The following is an 18,298-nucleotide window of genomic DNA, read 5'->3' on the forward strand; positions in this document are numbered from 1 at the left end:
AACATGGACAGAAAATTCAAAAGTTTAATGTAACAAGTAGCATTTTAATTGACAAGAACGTGTTTACTTTAGTACATTTGAAGTGCAAAATTAAAGAGTACCACCAATAAGACTACCTAGTTACTATAATTCCTGGATGGTCTTAATGACTAAATGCAATTTAGCTCCATATTGATACTAATGAATAACTGGAGCACCTACCCTTGTAATGCCAAATTTCCTCTGTAACAACTTAGAATTTTAGCTAATTTTGTTGCATTAAGTCATTAACATGGTAAAGATTCTTGTAGTTTTGTAAAGTGCCTATGGGATTCCTGAGAATTTCTAAAATGCCAAAGTTGCAAATTACCTGCTCTGAGGTGTACCAACCAAGATTTGAAATAATGTCAGAATTACTTAGTGATCTCTCAGACAGTGATAGGCACCAGACAAGTGACATCTTTCATAGAATGTATAATTCTCATTAGCACTATCAAGTTGCTTTTTGTATTCCAGCGTCCAGCAGCTAAATGTATTGTGCAGATTTTTGTGGCAGAGAAGCAGGCTATTAGGCCCAACTAATCTATGCTAGCATTGAAACATTGCATGTCCTAATCTTCTTTATCTAATGATAACAATGTATCCTTCTATTCTTTCTCTCTGATTCATTCCCCTGTGCTAATTGCTTCTTATGTTGCAAATGTGAATCAAATTTTGATCAAGTTCTTCTGAATTCCTTATCAGTGACTATTTTTGGAGAAACAAATTTTTGATGTTAAACCTACTTAATCTCTCTCTAGTTTTAAAATTTCTATTAAGGCAGCCGTTTCTTAAGACATGTATCCCAATTTGTTCATCGCTCCTAATAGTTATAGACTTTCAGTGCTGGTATCACTTGCACTTGTGGGAACTTTTAAACCTCTGAAGTTATTCCTGGTCCATTTTCTGTTGCAATGTATAATAGTCATGAAAATGGTGAATAGTACAGCAGAATGAACATGTTTATCAAGAGTTAAACACAAATATATTGTGTTTATATATGCTTCATGTGATATTTTAAACCCATCTGTATTTGAACTGTACGATTCTAAACTAGTTAAATGATCTTTTAACAATTGTCTCAATGTTTTAATTAACAGGTTCATAACAAGAATGCACCATGGCAATCCTTCCTTGTCATCTTGGATGAGGGCTCTAAAAAGAGCCATATTCAAAGAACAGATCTCCATCCATTTGTGGATTGTGAGCAAGTTGCCCCCTCAGAAGCACAAGAATCAGTGACTTGTACAGAAATACTCAATGACCAAAATACAGTCACGCTCCATGGAAACATCTCTTCACATGAACAAAACACATCTGGTACTTCAGATTGGAGGTCAGCTGGTTTGCCTTCCATCACTATGGTAACTCAAGCAGCCTCCATGGCAGCAACTTTTAATGAGCTTGCAGTACTCCATGCACCAACCGATTCAGTGCAGCCTCACTTGCATATCTTGGCAAATGTTGAACAGTTAGGTGCTGGAAGTACACAAGCTGTAGTGCTTGACAATAACACATTGGAAAAAAATGGGACCCCTACCACAAGCATTGTGACTACAATTTCTGTGCCTGCATGTCTAGCCATGACGAGTCACATCAGTAATATATTAACACATGGAGCTGGGGTTGGGCAAATGCAGAGTGGAACACCTGTCACCATATCAACAGGTTCTTCACAGCTAACTGTTATGCAGACTGATAATCTATCAACATTGCAGAGTACTGTAAATGGAGTGACCAGTATACAGAATATTCACATCTAAACTAATATTAACCAGCGGTGTTGTTTCCATCAGCCCATAGACTTGTGGATTAATTTTAAATGATCAAAACTTAAATCTTGCAAGTGAAAAAGAAATAAGTCACATTTTGTCAACCTTTTAGTTATCTGTAAAATATTTGCAGTTTTTATTCACTAGTTGCAGCGTATAATCTGGAGCATCATGAACACCGGTTTATTTCCTTAACTCCTTTTGAAGCTCTCAAGGCTGCAATTTATTTTTTGTTCCACTTTTTCCTGTTACCTTTTCTGCTGGGCTTTCTGGGAATTTGTTTTTAAAGAGAAGATGGTTTTAGTAACCTGTTGAAGTTTGACAATTGGATGTTGAGCATCAAAATATCTTTTAACCTAGTGATTTGATAGGTCCTTTGGAGCAAATCACGGGATGCTAATTGTTTAAATTGTCGTATTGCACAATATTTTTTCCAAATCAGTCATTAAGTTTGGCATACTATAGTCTTTGATAACAAACTGCATCTTTAAGTTTTCATAAAAAGAATCTGTTTGGCTGGCAATGGGCAAGTGTGGTTTCTTTTTTGGTTATCCATCATGTTTCAGGTCCATAGCTTTATGATGTGGGTAGCAGTATTTACATCCCAGATTCCCCCATAGAAATGCACGTGCCTTTTAATACTATGTAGGTGGATGAGTAGTTTGAGGGAAGCTTTGCTGTTTGAGTTCACATTTTAATGATAATGTCATAACACATGTTTAAAAGATTCCTTTTAAGGTCAAAAGTTGCCACCAAAATGTTGGAGCTATTGTAAATCCTAAATCAGAATGATAATTAAACCTGTAAAATGTATAAAGTGGTCATTTAAAGTGTATTAGGCACATGGAGAATATTTGTAGTAGGAGAAATCTGCTTCACTATATCATTAACTATAATATTAGGGGTTTGTGATCATCTTGTAAACTTGTATTGAACTTTAATATAAATTGGTTTTGTGAATCTCTATAATACAGTTGTAGAGATTGTCAAGTAAAAATGACATGCAGTTCTTTTTAAAAAACAATTTGGGTAATTTATGCTGTACTGTTCTCTTTGTATCTGTGTGCATTAACTTATTGTCTTAACAGCTTCTGAAATGCTTTGCAGGAGATCATTTATTTTCCTGATTCTTTTGTTTCAGTTTGTGAGCACTCTTGAAAAGGCATGTGATGGAGTTTCTGGAATTTGTAAACAACAATGTGTCCTCTCAATAATGGACAAGTCTCTTATCAAATTGGCCAGACTTTAAACAAGTTTATTTCAGTCCCATTATCTGGCTCTTTTAAAAAGAAACTTTAGAAATTATTCCTGTAATTCAATGTGGTGATAACCACCATTTGTTTTACCTAACTATTTGAAAGAGTTTGTTGTACTTTAGAATGAGAAAGGTAGTTGTAACTTTCTTTTTCTCCCCTTTAATGATTAAAGGTTGTCCATCTCCCTCACAAGATAAATGCTCCTTGACCTTATATGGAGGATCTTGTAACCTTAAAGCAATGTCTCATTCAAACACAATAACAGCAGAATGATGTACATTACATGACATAAACAAATTATTTTACGATTGTAGAATATACTCACTAGTAACCTGTTACATCCTCCACTTACCTCTAGAACAGAAAGCTTCTTACCAACACCAGAATTTCCATATTAGAATATGGAATGTTAATTGCAAGGGTTGGAAAACATTTCAGAGCCTATGCACGCTCTCTAAAGGAGTGTGTTGTAAGGTGCTGGTGATGAGAGTCATCAACTCTTTTCTTTGCTAGTTGTTCACGTGACCTGAAATTTATAAATTTTCATATACTTTGTTATTCATGACAAAACAATAAGTATTTATTTAATTTATATGCCAAGCCTCTACCCTCTACAGTTAATCATCCTTCATTCCTAAGCAGTTATTCTTTTTAATTGTCTTAATGTTTAATATGCTTGAAAGTTCTTAATTGTTTAAAAATTCTCCATCACTTACAAGTTATCTTTTTCAAAAAATCTTTTAGTATTTCTGATCTCCAGTTTCATCTAGTGCAAATTAAGATCAGCAATAAAGTTAATAACAAGCCTACCTTTTAATTTTAATCTCTAGTAAAAATAGAGCTTCTCCCATAAAAATCTACCAGTTTTGATGTTTGGATTTCCTGCTGCTGTCCATAGACTTGCTTGTTAACATTTTTGCCCAAAAATCTGAAGCAAGATCCTTGCCAATTTTTGCAAAGGTATGGTTTTACTGTTGTTCCAAATGAAAATGGGCCTCCTCTTGTAGGGTCAGCATCACGTCCTTCATAGTTCCTTGCTTATTTATGAATCACATGGGCATTATTTGCATTTATTGTCCATCTCTAATTTCCTGTGACAAGATGATGGTGAGTTGTGAGATTGAATTGCTGCAGTCCACATGCAACAGGTGCACCCACAGTGCTTTTTGGGCAGGTGTTCCAGGATTTTGACCCTGTGACAGTGAAGGAACAGGAACGTGCTTCAAGTTAGAATGGTATATGACCTGATGCAGAGCCCACATGAGATGTTCCCATGCATCTGTTGCCCTTGTTTTCCTGGGTGGTAGATGTTATAGGTTTGGTAGGTGCTACCGATGCCATAGTGAGTTGCTGCAGTAATTCTTTTGAATATTTTGCACGTTCATCAATGTACCACTCATTCCTGACACCATTTATTTTTGATATTGGCTGGTATTTTGTTCACCTATTTCCCAATTTAAGGTTTTATTATTCCTTCCCCCTTCTGCACCAGTGCCTATATATAATCCTCTCTTGAGTGGCATGATCCATTTTGTACGTTCTGACTTTCTTCTAGAGTTTAGATGGTTTATCATAGTTTAATAAATATAGTGAATGTTCCAGTTTGAAGCAGGGACTAGTAACATTGCCTTGTCTCACCATAGATATGTTTTCCACTTCTCAATTATGAAATTCTAATGATTGCAGTAGAGTTTTTGAACAAGACTACCCTTTCGCAAATGGAAGATAACATAGTGGAAAGTATCTTCCACAGAAGAACGTATTTGAAAAAAACGAGCATTATTCTCAGATGCAAATAAAAACAATCTCTGCTCTACAGAATTTAAATAGTTTTAATCTAAGTCTCTCAATCAACTACTTGGTTTATGTTGTCAAATGATTCCGCTGGGTTAAATAATCATGCCCAGTAACATTTGCAAACTGGTGACAATGATGCAATATTTGCATGGGGCAGAGATGACTGAAAAGTGTTGGTGACCTACACACAACCTGCGCATTCATGCTACTTGCTACATCCTAGCTCGCCTCCACAAAGCTAACTATTACCAATAGTATTTTTTAAAGTTTCCTGCAAATGTAGGTGAAACCCTAGTGAATATTGAAATTATTTTGCATTTGGCACTAAGGATGTTGCTCAGTTCATAGGCTACACTTTCTAAGGAATCTAGAGGCAGATCCATAAAGAAAGTAGGGGAAGGTGGATTATATTGTGTATCCAAAGTATGTAGAAGTCTTCTCATCTTTGATTCCTTCTCATGATTTTTGAGTTGCATTTTTGAAATTGAGAGCTGTATTTTAATTTTTGTAAATTTTTACGTTATTCCAGTTTTAAGTTGACAGTACTGAGACTTTTACAATTGTTCTATGATCAGGCATTTAATAGCACTTTGAAATATTAACTTAATTTTTAAGCAGAACAGTTGAAAGATGTATTAGAAGTAGAATTTAAAAGTTAGGCATACAACAATTTCATTGTAGTGTTTTCTTGGTAACTTTTCTTATAAAATAAGAAGGCATGATTTGTTGTTTCTTCAGGATTATATGTAACTTCCTAATGAGCAGACCTTTGAGTAACATTTGGTGCTATCAAACAGAGCTGCAGGCCATATGTGTCCCCTGATGCCAGTCTTTTCTGCCTGAGTCCTGTGACTTTCCTGCTGTCTGTCTCTCCCTCTTGCTTCCTCTCTGTCTGGCTTTTGCTCTTGCTGTCTCTGCAACCAACCACACTTCTCCTCTTGCCCCCATTCACAGAAAAAAAGGCAAGTATTAAAAAATAATTTGACTTCAAAAGCAATTTTGCATAACTGTATTGCTGTTATTCCATTCCTATTTGTCTTCCGCTTATCAAATCTTTCTGAAAATAGATGCAGGTAAAGAATGTGTTAACAGAAAAGTAAATGTTGCACACATTCTGAGAGATATTTTATGAACAAACATGGAACCTGTTAAATTCAGGCTAGATAACACATTTGACATTGCCCTGCTGTTTATTCATTCAGGTTTATAAAAATATATTTACAAGTTCAGTCATCAGAGTTTAACACAGATTTTCAAAAGCATCCTATTTATTTTATTTTCATACTTCAAATATATTATGGTGTGTATTTTCATCACGTTAAATCATCACTATTTTGAGTGAAGCAATGTTGAATGTTGTCATTATTTCTCATGGTTTGTTAGTCGAATGCCTCAATCAAAAATGTTATTTATCTTAGAAAATATCAAGTACTATGTTTATTTTCTTATTTTCCTATGAAAGTGCTTATATAGGTAGTAAAATATAAACGTAAATCAACTCCTTTAAGTTGTGTTCTCTTTTCCTTTACAGACTTGATCTTGAACAGCTTGTTAAAGCCTTATTCAAGTATTTTGTTTCAATTAATAGGTCCAATCAAAGCAGTAAATGTTACATAAATATGTATTCAGGAATATTAAGGACATAAGTTCTGTCTTAATGTTTCCTTCTGAGAGGAAGTTGTTCCTTGATTTTATTCCTAGATGGCCTAGCTCTCAAATTTTGACCGCTTGTTTTTGATTCCAGAGAAAATACTGTGGATGTGAAGGACTGTCAAACATCTTGACCAATCTTCAAAGTGCCAATGAATGTGTGTTCCTAAAGTTTAATCCTCTGGCCATTTGTCATGCCAGTGAATCTGCTGCATTCCTGACAAGGTCGATGTATCATCTGAATGGTCAAAACTGAATGCAGTACTCCAGATGAGAAATACATGACTGAAGTTATTCTTGGGATTCTAGCCTCTTTTGATATAAAATAAGACATCCCGTTATCTTTTTGTTGTCTTAATACTTGCCTGCTATCTTTTAAGAATTTCTCTGCTTGGACTCTTAAACATCTTGGCTGCTGTACTACTTACCTCTGACAAATTGGAAAACAATCTGACATTGAACTCTCTTTTTTAAAATAATAGGGTCACATTAGCCCGCATCAAACTCAAATTCAGTTTTGTGCACTCCATCTGCAGCTTGCTCCTCCCGTTTGCACTACTTGCAGATCTTCCTTAATGCAAATCGTTAAGAAACAAATTGTGGTGAAAAGTTGATTAAGTCCATGCTTTTACTCTCTCTACTCCCTAACCACATTTTAACCCAATTCAAATTCTAACTCTAGAACTGTGCATACTCTCATTTACTTCTAATGCTTAAAAATCTTTTGAGTTGATTAAAAGTGATCTGCATTTTTAGAGTAGTTGTAAGTGTTTTGAATCAACCTGTTCAATCCTTTTCCAGCACAGGTGGGACTTGAACCCAGATCTTCTGGCTGACATACTACTCACTTATATACAGTATGGTCCCATAAACAACAACTGCCAATTAAGGAAGAATGTTGGTGTAAGTAGCTGGAGAACATCCAGTTCTTAGAATAGTGCTGTGGAATCCTTAATAACCACCTTTGGTCAGCATGGATGGGTTGGACCGAAGGGTCTGTTTCCATGCTGTATATCTCTGACTCTGATGGTAGAGGCTACACTATTACCTAATCTCATTCAAAAGGCAGCACCTCCATTTTGATAGTAAGAGAGTGCTATATCATTGCAAGTGTCAAACAAGATTGTGCAGTCAAGTGAGCCCCCTCACCCAATTAATATATTCAGTATAGAAAGTGTTTTAATTATTTCCATTCCGATGATAAGCTGAGCAAGAGTACTTGGTTTTACTGGTAACATACAGTTCTAAGCTGTACAAGCAATATTTTGCTCTATATCACTCTGAAGTTTGCAGGTTAGTGAACTCCATTATGGCAGAAAGAGAGCAATTGCTGAATAAGCTACTGATTAGTATTAGAAGAGATTTCAAAATCACTATCTACAGCCTGTTTGGATGTTCTCTTTGCACGTCTTTTTTTTGTTGCATGATCGTTAATTTCATTAATACATTGTTACTGATTATTAGAATAGTGTGTGTAATTGCATAAAAATTGTTCACAGGAATTGAACAGTTTCAAGGGGAAATAAAATTTCTTTTGAAATAGTAGCTTAAAAGTAAAAGCAATTTCATGTTTAGTATTTTCTTTCCATGGTCTGTTATGAGTGGTAGTGATTATTTTTAGCTCTACATAAATAAGTGTTATCGTATTATTCAGACTTCACCCCACACCATCCCGACCCAGGCCTGCCTGTCTGCCTGCCTTGGTAGATCAGTCATGTTGCCGAAATCGCAAATAAGTCCTTCATTCTCAATTTTCTTACGTACGATCAAATAATGTTAAATCAGTAAAACCATAAACAATCTGCGATACTGTTGATCTCCAGTTTCTCCTGTAGGATGGCAGCTGGTGTTACCTTGAAAATAAAATGTAAAATATATATTGATTGCTTGATCAACGTTGACTACAAAATCATGGGGTGATTATTTTTTCACATTGCCCACTGATCAGGCATTAAGGTAGCATGGGTTTGTTTTAAAATATAAATTATTTTTTGATAATGCTTCTGTTAGTATGTGCAGTTTCCTAGGATTCTTGTTGAGGTTGCACTGTTTACATATGGTAATGTGGTAATTGGTGCAGAAGATGTCATAAAACTTTGTTCCAGATGTCATTTTAAACTTAAATTGCTGAAAAATCAAAATGTTTTTGTCTTGCACTAATCAGGATGCAAGAATGCCCATTTGAGGGAAAATCCATGTTTAAATAGGATGAGTGGAGAATGCTGATTGGTTGTAGCATTGCCATGGAGAAAGTGCCAGTAAATAATGATTGACAGTTACCTGCCAAGCTTTGTTTAAACTTTTAAATAAGGCAGGTTGATTCTGGTCAGGGCACAGGCCTGAGCAATGAACCAGCTGTTGTCCATCACCTATTGTTGAGTTGAAACAGGCACAATTTGTGTATGATTTTTTTTTCCTGCAGTAAACAACAGGACACTGTATTTTAATATATACACATAGCTTCCGATACATGCAAGTGTGCCACTGCAAGCCTAACTGGCAATCCTAAATGGTTGTCAGTCGAATTCTTTGCACAAAGGATTATCCAGAAAATGCTGTATAATTGCAGAACCACAGCTAATGTTGGACACTGTTGCAAGTTTTTCGAGCAGTCTCAGTAGTCAGTACCTTGCTTGTTGGAAGCAGTAGCTGGGTATGCTGTACAAGTTGCTGGTGAAACCACATCTAGAGTACCATGACTAATTTTAATCCTCTTGCTTAAGAGTGTATTATGTCATTGGAGGTAGTTTAGAGAACATTCAGTAGGATGATCCCCATTATGGAGGGATAATCTTATAAGTAAAGGTTAAATAGGTTGGGACTCACTTCATTGGAATTTAGAAAAACTAGAGGTGATCTCATTGAAGCATGTAGAATTCTTAAGAGAATTGACAGGGTAAATGCAAAAAGAATGTTTCCCCTTCATTGGACAGTCTAGGAACCGAGGGAGTTGCTTCAAAAATAAGTAGAAATTCTACCTCATCTCAGTTTTAAATTGGCACCCCTTAAGGCAAGAAGTTCCAAAGACTTTCACCTTGAGAGCTGTGGGGGTAGAGTCTTTGTGTTTATTTAATGTTGAGATGAATTCTTGATTAATAGGGTATCAAAGGTTTGAGTGAAAGGGGAGGAAATTGTCAATGTGAGAAGTGTTGAATCGGTTACGATCCAATTCAATGGCAGAGGGGCTGTTCCTGTTCCTGTTTCTTATGGTCTTATTTTGCTGTTGGATACAATCCAGCAGAGGCAGACTTTGGAGTGTTGCATTAAGGCTTACTTGATCAGCTTCAAGTCCTTAATGAGTCCAAAGATGTGCAAGTTAGGTGAATTGTCTATGCTAAATTGCCCATAGTGTTCAGGGATGTGCTGGTTAGCTACATTTAGTCAGGGATAAATGTAGGGGAATGGGTCTGGGTGGGTGACTCTTTGGAGGGACGGTGTGGACTTGTTGAGAAATCTAGACAATTCTTCCAACATTCAGAACTTATTTAGCCTACCTACAGGGCTGTGCCCTTTTAAAGGTTTTCACTCCAAATTACTGCAAGTCCAGTTGTGGCTCTCCAAATCAATCCTGCAGTCATAGTTCTTTTCAGGCAGTGATTGTGACTCTTCTATTTTAAGTTTATTATTCTTGAAATACTTGACCAAAAAAAACTGAAGAATACAAAGGTGTTCCCGGGAAACAAAGATTCCGTCTTCAACACTAGCTTCAACAATTTTTGAGTTTACTATAAACTGCAGCAGTATGCGGAGGCTAGTGCTGCTATCAAAATATTATTAACATACAACAGGATTTTTAAAACAATGTTGTATGTTTGGTATGTTTTTGTGTGTGTGGTCGTGCCTTCAACTAATGTTTGCTGAGGTTGTGCAGACACGTCTGGCCTGTAGTGCTGGTGCGATGTTCTGTTTACAGAATCACAGGACAATGGATTATGTTCTGTCTCCGTGATGGACAGCAATTTAGATAATGTTCCCAAAAAGGCTCATGTACGTCACAATCTGAGAGAAAGTTGTGCAGGAGTGTTAAGGTGCAGTTTAGCCCAGGATCTTGGAATATTGAGTTTTCAACCCAACTGATCTTCAAGGATGTGATTTGAAAGTTTGTCCTTTATGTATTTGTTTAAAACTATGTTGCCATTGCTAAGATAGTTAAAAATCACACAACACCAGGTTATAGTCCAACAGGTTTAATTGGAAGCACACTAGCTTTCGGAGCGACGCTCCTTCATCAGGTGACACAATCACCTGATGAAGGAGCGTCGCTCCGAAAGCTCGTGTGCTTCCAATTAAACCTGTTGGACTATAACCTGGTGTTGTGTGATTTTTAACTTTGTACACCCCAGTCCAACACCGGCATCTCCGAATCATTGCTAAGATAAATAGATGTTGATGATGCCCAAGTGACTTGCTTGTGGAAGGAGTTACTTCAAGTGTGTTACCAAGAGAAAACAAATCCAAGTTAAAGGGTTAAATTTCTTTATACATTCATATTCCACTAACTCCCATTCATCTGATTGATTCCAGCAATCTGCTTGACTATCATCCAAATCTGAGGGTTTACTTGCTGCCAGGAAGTGAATAGATGTGCAGACTTTAAAGTGATACCAATTTTTAGTTTACCCACATATTTAGGACAATGCAGCAACAGACTGGGATCAGAAGAGGTGATAAAGAGGTGTTCTTCATGGTGCTAGGATAGGAAAGGATGAGTTATCAAGAAGGGTGATAAGGAAGCAGTGAAGCGCAAGAAAAGGAGAGCGTCCAGGAAAGAAAGTTAATCATGTACAAAGTAGTTTTGATTGGCCAAGGAATGGTGGAGTTCAGATAAATGTGAGATGTTGCAGGACTTCTACAGTTAATGGTAGAGTCCTGCCAAGCAAAGGGACATAGGGGTGCAGGTGCACAGTTCCTTGAAAGTGGAGCTGAAGGTGAACAGAGTGGTGAAGGTATTTGGCATACTTGCCTTCATTGGCCATGATATTGGGTATAGGATTTGAGATGTCAAGCTGCTGCTGTACAAGACATTAGTGAGGCTACTATTAGAATACTCCATGCGATTATAGTCAATTTTCTATAGGAAGGATGTTGCTGAAAAGATTTACAAGGTTGTTGGGATTGGAGAATTTAGCCATAGGGAGAGGCTGAATGGATTGGGGTTTTTTTCTTGGAGTTTCCAAAGCTGAGGAGTGACCTGATAGAGGTTTATAAACTCATGAGGAGCATGGATACTGTGAATAACTCTGGTCCTTTCTCCCCACCCAAGGAAATGTCCAAAACTAGAAGGCATAGGTTTAAGAGGAAGAAGGAAAGATTTAGAAAGGACCTGAGGGGTAACTGAGTTAGATACAATTACAACATTTTAAAAGCATCTGGGTGGATAAGTGAATGGGATGGGGTGAGAGGGATATGGGCCAACTGCTGGCAAATGGGGTTAAGATTAGATTACTTGTTGGGGCGAAGGGCCTGTTTCCACACTAAGTTCTCACTGACCTCTGAAGAGCAACACACCCAGACCCATTCCTCTACATTTACCCCTTCACCTACCCCTTCACCTAACACTACAGGCAATTAAGCATAGCCAATTCACCTAACCTGCACATCTTTGGGTGCTCCGGTTTCCTCCCACAATCCAGAGGAAATCCATGCAGACACTGGGAGAATGTGCAAACTCCACACAGACAATTACCGGAGGCCGGAATGGAACCTGGGTCTCTGGGTGCTGTGAGGCAGTCAGTACTAACCACTGTGCTGGTTGGCCTAGAATTGAACTGAAGTGTCTGTTCCTGTGCGGAGGTTCACTCCAACACCAGTATTTCCTCCAAAGCTGTGAGCATCACGAATGTGTGCATTGCAGGGAAGGCTTTGTGCCTGGCATATTGTGACAAGTGCTACACTATCATCTCCTGGATGATCCAGACTGTCATGTGCCTGTTGCTGGCCATGGAGCTAGTCAAGCATTCTGTGTTGGAGGAGACAAAGGTGGTGACCAAGAACTAGCTTCAAGTGAAACACTATGTTGTACTGGGGGAAGAAAAAAAAACCTGGAGCAATGTTGAATAATAGTATGTTCATAAGATCTCAGCTGGCTGTAATTTTGATTCCCAATGCTGTCTACCCTCCCTTAAGAATCTATCTAGTGCTACTGTCAAAGAGTCAAGGGGTCTGTTTTCACCACATTAGAGAAAGAAAGTTCCAAAGACTGTTGTCCCTCTGTGAGGAATAAAATATCTCCTTATGTGAATTAAATGAGTGACTCATTTTTAAAACAGTGATCCCTAGTTGTAGATTTTACATGAGGAAATGTCTTTTCCACATCTCCTTTCTCAAGAACCCCTACTACCCCCACCCCAAGATCATAATATTTCAATCATGTTGCCTTTTACTCCAAATTTCAGTGCAGACAAGCCTAGCATGTCCAACCTCTCCTGAGAGACTTGTGTAATCCAGAGACCAAGAATGAAAATCTCTTGTACACATTACATGAGAGAAAAGAACAAGTCAAGAAAAACAAAGCTTTGATGATAGGATATTTTATTTTAAATGGAGGAATTTGTTTTGTGTTTCATGAACAGACCAGCTTTCAGAAGCATAGCCTTCATAATTCTGCAAATCTGACAAAACACCACAAAGACTATATTGTCCTGATGCATTCAATATTAAAGAGTTTCTAATGCACACACAGTGTCACAGATTTATTAACAATGCCTGTGAAGACAAAAACATGCTAAATAATTACACTGGGACAATACTTCATGACATCTAACCACAATACACAGAAATAAGCATACAGCCTGCACAACATAGTCGCTACAGCTCTGAATGATAACAATAGGCTAGGTAAAATACTAAGGAAGGTCAGTGGAATTCCTGCCAAAATGCCTGCTGGTCATCTCACTTTTAAAGAAAGCATCGCAGATACAAAAAGATTTCATTCCTAATTGAAAGTGGGGAGAGGGAAGGTGGTGGGAATACATTAAATTACTTCATCGAGCTTCTTTTCACCAATATACCACAGTTATCCTTAAAATGTAAAAGGGGTTCATTGAACATAATTCCAGTGAAAAAGTAATTAACAGAAGAAATTTCATCCTTATTCTAAAGTCTCTGGCTTTATGGGTTATAGATAAATTTATCATGCCCCACAGTTGTCAACATTTTTGAACTTATCACAGCAAGAGCTATGGAGGTACTAGTTAAAAATGAAAGCTATGAATACATTTACAGTTTCAGACATGAATATAGAGAATATCAACATTACATACTTAAACTGATGAGTTCTATTTTAATGCTTTTTAACAATTACTGAGCTCACGTTTGGAAGAGGCATCAGGTATATATAAATTGCTTGGCCTGTATTGAAATTTTTTTTGTATCATTCTATATCTACAATTTTCTAGGGATGGTGAAGGAGTCTGGATTTCTGAATTTCTGCTGTCAAGTAGAGAAAAAAGTACTCTTGACAACTGTGGGTCATTTTTGTTTTTAGTTAACAAAAACACAAAGTCTGACAACCTTTAAATAACTACTTTTTAAAAAAAATTGCTGGAGTTTTCTTACTTTGCTAACAGCTCCAACAAAGCAATTCACAGCCATTTCTCAATAGTATTGAAATACATTCTCCAGGAATACAAAATTAGTTAAAATTACTTTGTTTCGATCACTATGTTTGTGTGACAATTCACTGGATTACACACTGATATCTGCAGCATTAAATAGGGTTTCTCCATAGATTTCCAAAGTATTTTTCTTAAACTTATGTATATAAATTTTAGCACAAATAATTGTGTATTGAAATTAAAGTTGCAATAGAAGTTATTTTTTAAAAACAAATCCATTACTAAGAGAATGTGAAATGCCTGCCATAAAAGGAATTTTTAATCTACATTTGTTCTAAATGAGGAATTGCTTTCAATGAAATTTATCACACTTGCTAAATTGAGTCTTTTCCACAAATTGAAATGGTGATCTCAGAATTGTGTTTGATACGAGAAGTTATTTTTTCACAGCATCATTTTAACTCCTGGTTTTGCTGTTGCACAATCCAAAATGACCTGCCTGTACAAATTATATGAATCAAAGAAAAAGAGCTTTTAGTTTCTGTTCTTTTAGTCAAAAAATAAATAACTTTAATTCAATATATATTCTTTACGTTAAGTAGTTGAGGATTTAGTTCTTTTTTTAAAAAATCAATTTACAAAATATAGAGACAAAATAACAACAATCACTAAACATGATAACTAAACAGATGTTGATATGCACTAATGAACAAAGAGGACAAATAAGTCCTCATTGGCATTAGAAGCTCTTGCTGCTGGACTGACCTGGAATTTCCATTCTGCAGATACTGAATATACAGAAATTGTTATAGCTGAAAAACATACCAATATCTGGACTGAGTCCATTTGTCAGTACACAATATTTGCATTTTACACAACTAAACATTTTGAAACACAAAACACTTATTCATGCAAGATGTATCATTGTGTTTTCACTGAAGAACCAAGTTTGAAGCCCTAAAACAGAGGAATGGTTTAAAGGTTTTTGTTCAAGGTCAAGTTTAATGATACTGTCACAATCATGGCTAACAAACACATTAAATGTAGTCATGTCTTTGAAGATGTGTATATCACAACCTTAGGATACAGCTCATTCACCAGCTTCTTCAGGATATTTTACAAAACATCCACATGCTCACATATAAAGTGCTCAGCTTTTGAAGATTGCATACAGGAACAGAATATTTATTTGTGAAATCTAGCTTAAGGAGTAGGACACTGAATGGATTTGTATGTATCGCCTTCTTCCTCCATGCCCTGAGGTCCTATCGTTGCTCTTCCATGAGATTATTATCGCTACTTATCACTGGTAGACTGCCATTTACAGTCTTTAAAGCATTAAAGAATAATACTGCTCAAATGAAATTCATATGTCAGTGATAATATTTGATCTGAGGAATCAACTTACGTGAATTTTTGCAGTGGAATAATAAGATCCTAGAATCATAGTTAGTGTTTTTCCATAATATAGCTAGATGTTTCACACAAAGACCACATCAAGCTGTTGTTCTAGGACGTTTTGCAAAGTTGCTTCCAACAAAAGAGTTCACAACTGAATATGTGCCCAGGCTAACACTGGCTCAATTGGACTTGCACTATGTACAACAAAAAGCAGCACACTATGAGACAAAGATACACTTTAGGTTGTTACAAATACATGAACACACATGCACGTACACACTCAAATGTGGAAAAAAGTTGTGGAAACCTTTCACAAAATATTCAATTCTAGATTTACAAAACCAAGCTTTCTTTTATATAAAACATTATGTAGAGTAATTTGTGTAGTTACAACCCATTTAGATATTTTGCGAATTGGAAAAAGGTTCCACATTTTCAGCTGCACATTGTAAACAGAAATAATTGGTGGCTGCCACCATATTATGTAACTAATGTGATGCAAGTCTTTTCCATTTCGTCCATGAACATTTTAAGATTAAAATGAAATACACAAGAGTAGAATAAATGGTTAAAAGAATGCCAATTTTAAAAATCTACTTCAATCATAAGGTGAGTATTTACAATTTAGCATAACTGTTTTAATACGTTCCTAAACCATTCTAAAAGGCCACTAGTTTACAACCATTAAATTCATTACTCTAATTGGTATGACTGATGAAAAGCATTTTCTAAAATACAAAATGAAAAGGATATATTGATCTTTTCCTTTGTATTGTTTTAATTATCTATAAATCCTGGCAATGTGTAAAATTAAAAATCAAAGCAACAAAAGTGACTTATCAGCTGCTAAATACAGAAGAACAAGTGCAGATTAAGTTCTCCAGATGGAACATTTTGTATCCTATGGAATCCAACACTTTTTAAAAAAAAGGTATGTGCTATTTGGTGAACTAATGCCATGTACTTTAGGATTGTGCAGAGTATAAAAATTTCAGAAATTGTACTCCAGCCTAAATTTCTTCATAATCCTTTTCTAGAACATTTAGTCACCACCCAATAGATTTTTCACAAGCACGAAAGAGGAAATTTTACTAGCACTTAGAGTAGTTCTCAGGCAAAAATGTTGATGTGTCTTAACCATGCCCTTTATAGTGCTGCAATGCTTTTGGCTGGGATCAGTTCCCAAATTGGGCATTAATCAGCAGAATGGAGAAAACAATATATTTAAAATTAAACATTAATCAGGCATATTAAACAAAGGAAACAAAACTGAATTATTAACATTGAAACAGGTATATCCATGTTTGTCACAACCCAGCACACACACAATAGCATGTCACAATTGGCAAAATGCCTCAAGTGTATGCAAAGCTAATTCACTTGAGGTCCCCTTCTCCGTGAATGGACTTTTTGATGCGCAGTAACATTGTTGTCAACCACTGGTCCAGTCGTGATATAGAATCAAATTCCTTCACCTACAGACAGACAGAAATAAAGCCAATTCAAATTGATAGGAATGTTTAATACACACATTAAATAAAAACACCTAGAAGTGTTCTAGGTAGCTACCAACTGAGCTATTAATATCCTTTAGATCAGCACCTCTAGCCAACTAAGGGAAAGTAGTCGATGGTCATCAGTTGTCCATTCTGGTCCTGATGCAGTAAATGTTTTGCAGTCCAGAGCCAATACTAAGTGTTCCCAATATTTTTGTTTATTCATTCATGGGGTGTGGGGTATTGCAGCATTAATTGTCCAGAGGGTAGTTAATAGTCAACCACATTGCTGTGGGTCTGGAGTCACATATAGGCCAGACCAGGTAAAGATAGACAAGCAGGAAGCTGGAAGAAAACAGCAAGCCAGGCAGCATCAGGTGGTGGAGGAGAAATCGACATTTTGGGTGTAACCCTTCTTTAGGGCCAGGTAAGGATGGCAGTTTCCTCCCCTTAAAAAAGCACATTGGTGAACCAGTTGGGTTTTCTGACAATCGACAACAGTTTCACGGTCATCATTAGATTCTTAACTGGAGATTTCCAAACTCAAATTCTACCATCTGCCACGGCATGATCTAAACCTGGGTTCCCATTGTGAATAGTCTAAGCACCAGGCTATCACCTCCCTAGTGGTGATCACCATGCCTTCCAATCCGCTGGGACAAGGCACACTGAGGGCTGGTGATGAAGGGATGGTATATGGGCGTGGCTGCACAACACGATTCATTGAGTGTGGACATACCTGGTTGTCTCTTGACTGGTTTATGGGATGGCTCTCCCAATTTTGGTACAAGGCCCAGGACAACTTTGCAGCATTAACTTGGTCAGGGTGTTTCTGATGCCCAGATCTATATTGGCTGGGTACCATCAGATTTAACTCCTATATTTGACTTTTCTACAAAGACATGCTAGCAGAGGCTATTGTGGCACAGTGGGTAACATCTTTACCTCTGGGTCAGAAGCTTCAGGTTCAAGTCTCACCTCAGGACTTGATGGCCATGGAAGTTATGTCATACAAGGCCAAACAGGTTTGTTCTCATCTGTAAACCTTATGGCAGGCAGGGAGAACAGGCAGGTTCCTGATCAGGCAGAACAATATGTACGAGTTAGGAGCAAGGGCAGATCATTCAGCCCAGTAAGTCTACTCGACCATTCAAGGTGATAAAGACTGATCTGTGTTTTGAATTCCACATTCCCATCTACTCTTGGTAACCGATGACACGGCCGAACAAAAATCCAATAAAAACCCAAATGGATGCTGTAAATCAGAAACAAAACAGAAGTTGCTGGACAAGCTCATCAGGTCTGACATCTATGATGAGAAATCAAAGTCAACATTTTAGGTCTGGTGACCT

The 18,298-nt window shown here is 36.8% G+C and overlaps 2 protein-coding genes across 6 annotated transcripts in view; one reads left to right on the forward strand and one right to left on the reverse strand.

The window, feature by feature from the left end:
- The window catches only part of gzf1 (GDNF-inducible zinc finger protein 1), a 40,177-nt gene extending 31,808 nt beyond the window's left edge, over nt 1-8,369 (forward strand). For 3 of the 4 annotated variants that reach the window (XM_043696561.1, XM_043696559.1, XM_043696560.1), the window contains one exon: nt 1,119-4,508. In XM_043696561.1, the coding sequence (XP_043552496.1) occupies nt 1,119-1,781 (663 nt within the window). In that variant the 3' untranslated portion in view covers nt 1,782-4,508. Of the gene's footprint in view, nt 1-1,118; nt 4,509-6,587 lie in introns of those variants that run through there. The other variant, XM_043696562.1, reaches the window with a different exon arrangement.
- Nucleotides 8,370-16,176: 7,807 nt separating this feature from the next.
- Nucleotides 16,177-18,298, reverse strand: part of LOC122553074 (beta-soluble NSF attachment protein) — a 40,871-nt gene continuing 38,749 nt past the window's right edge. For both annotated transcript variants that reach the window (XM_043696565.1, XM_043696563.1), the window contains exon 11: nt 16,177-16,925. In XM_043696565.1, coding sequence (XP_043552500.1) covers nt 16,827-16,925 — 99 coding nt within the window. In that variant the 3' untranslated portion in view covers nt 16,177-16,826. The remainder of the gene's footprint in view (nt 16,926-18,298) is intronic.

The sequence above is a fragment of the Chiloscyllium plagiosum genome, chromosome 9, assembly GCF_004010195.1.
Source record: "Chiloscyllium plagiosum isolate BGI_BamShark_2017 chromosome 9, ASM401019v2, whole genome shotgun sequence".
NCBI lineage: Eukaryota > Metazoa > Chordata > Chondrichthyes > Orectolobiformes > Hemiscylliidae > Chiloscyllium > Chiloscyllium plagiosum.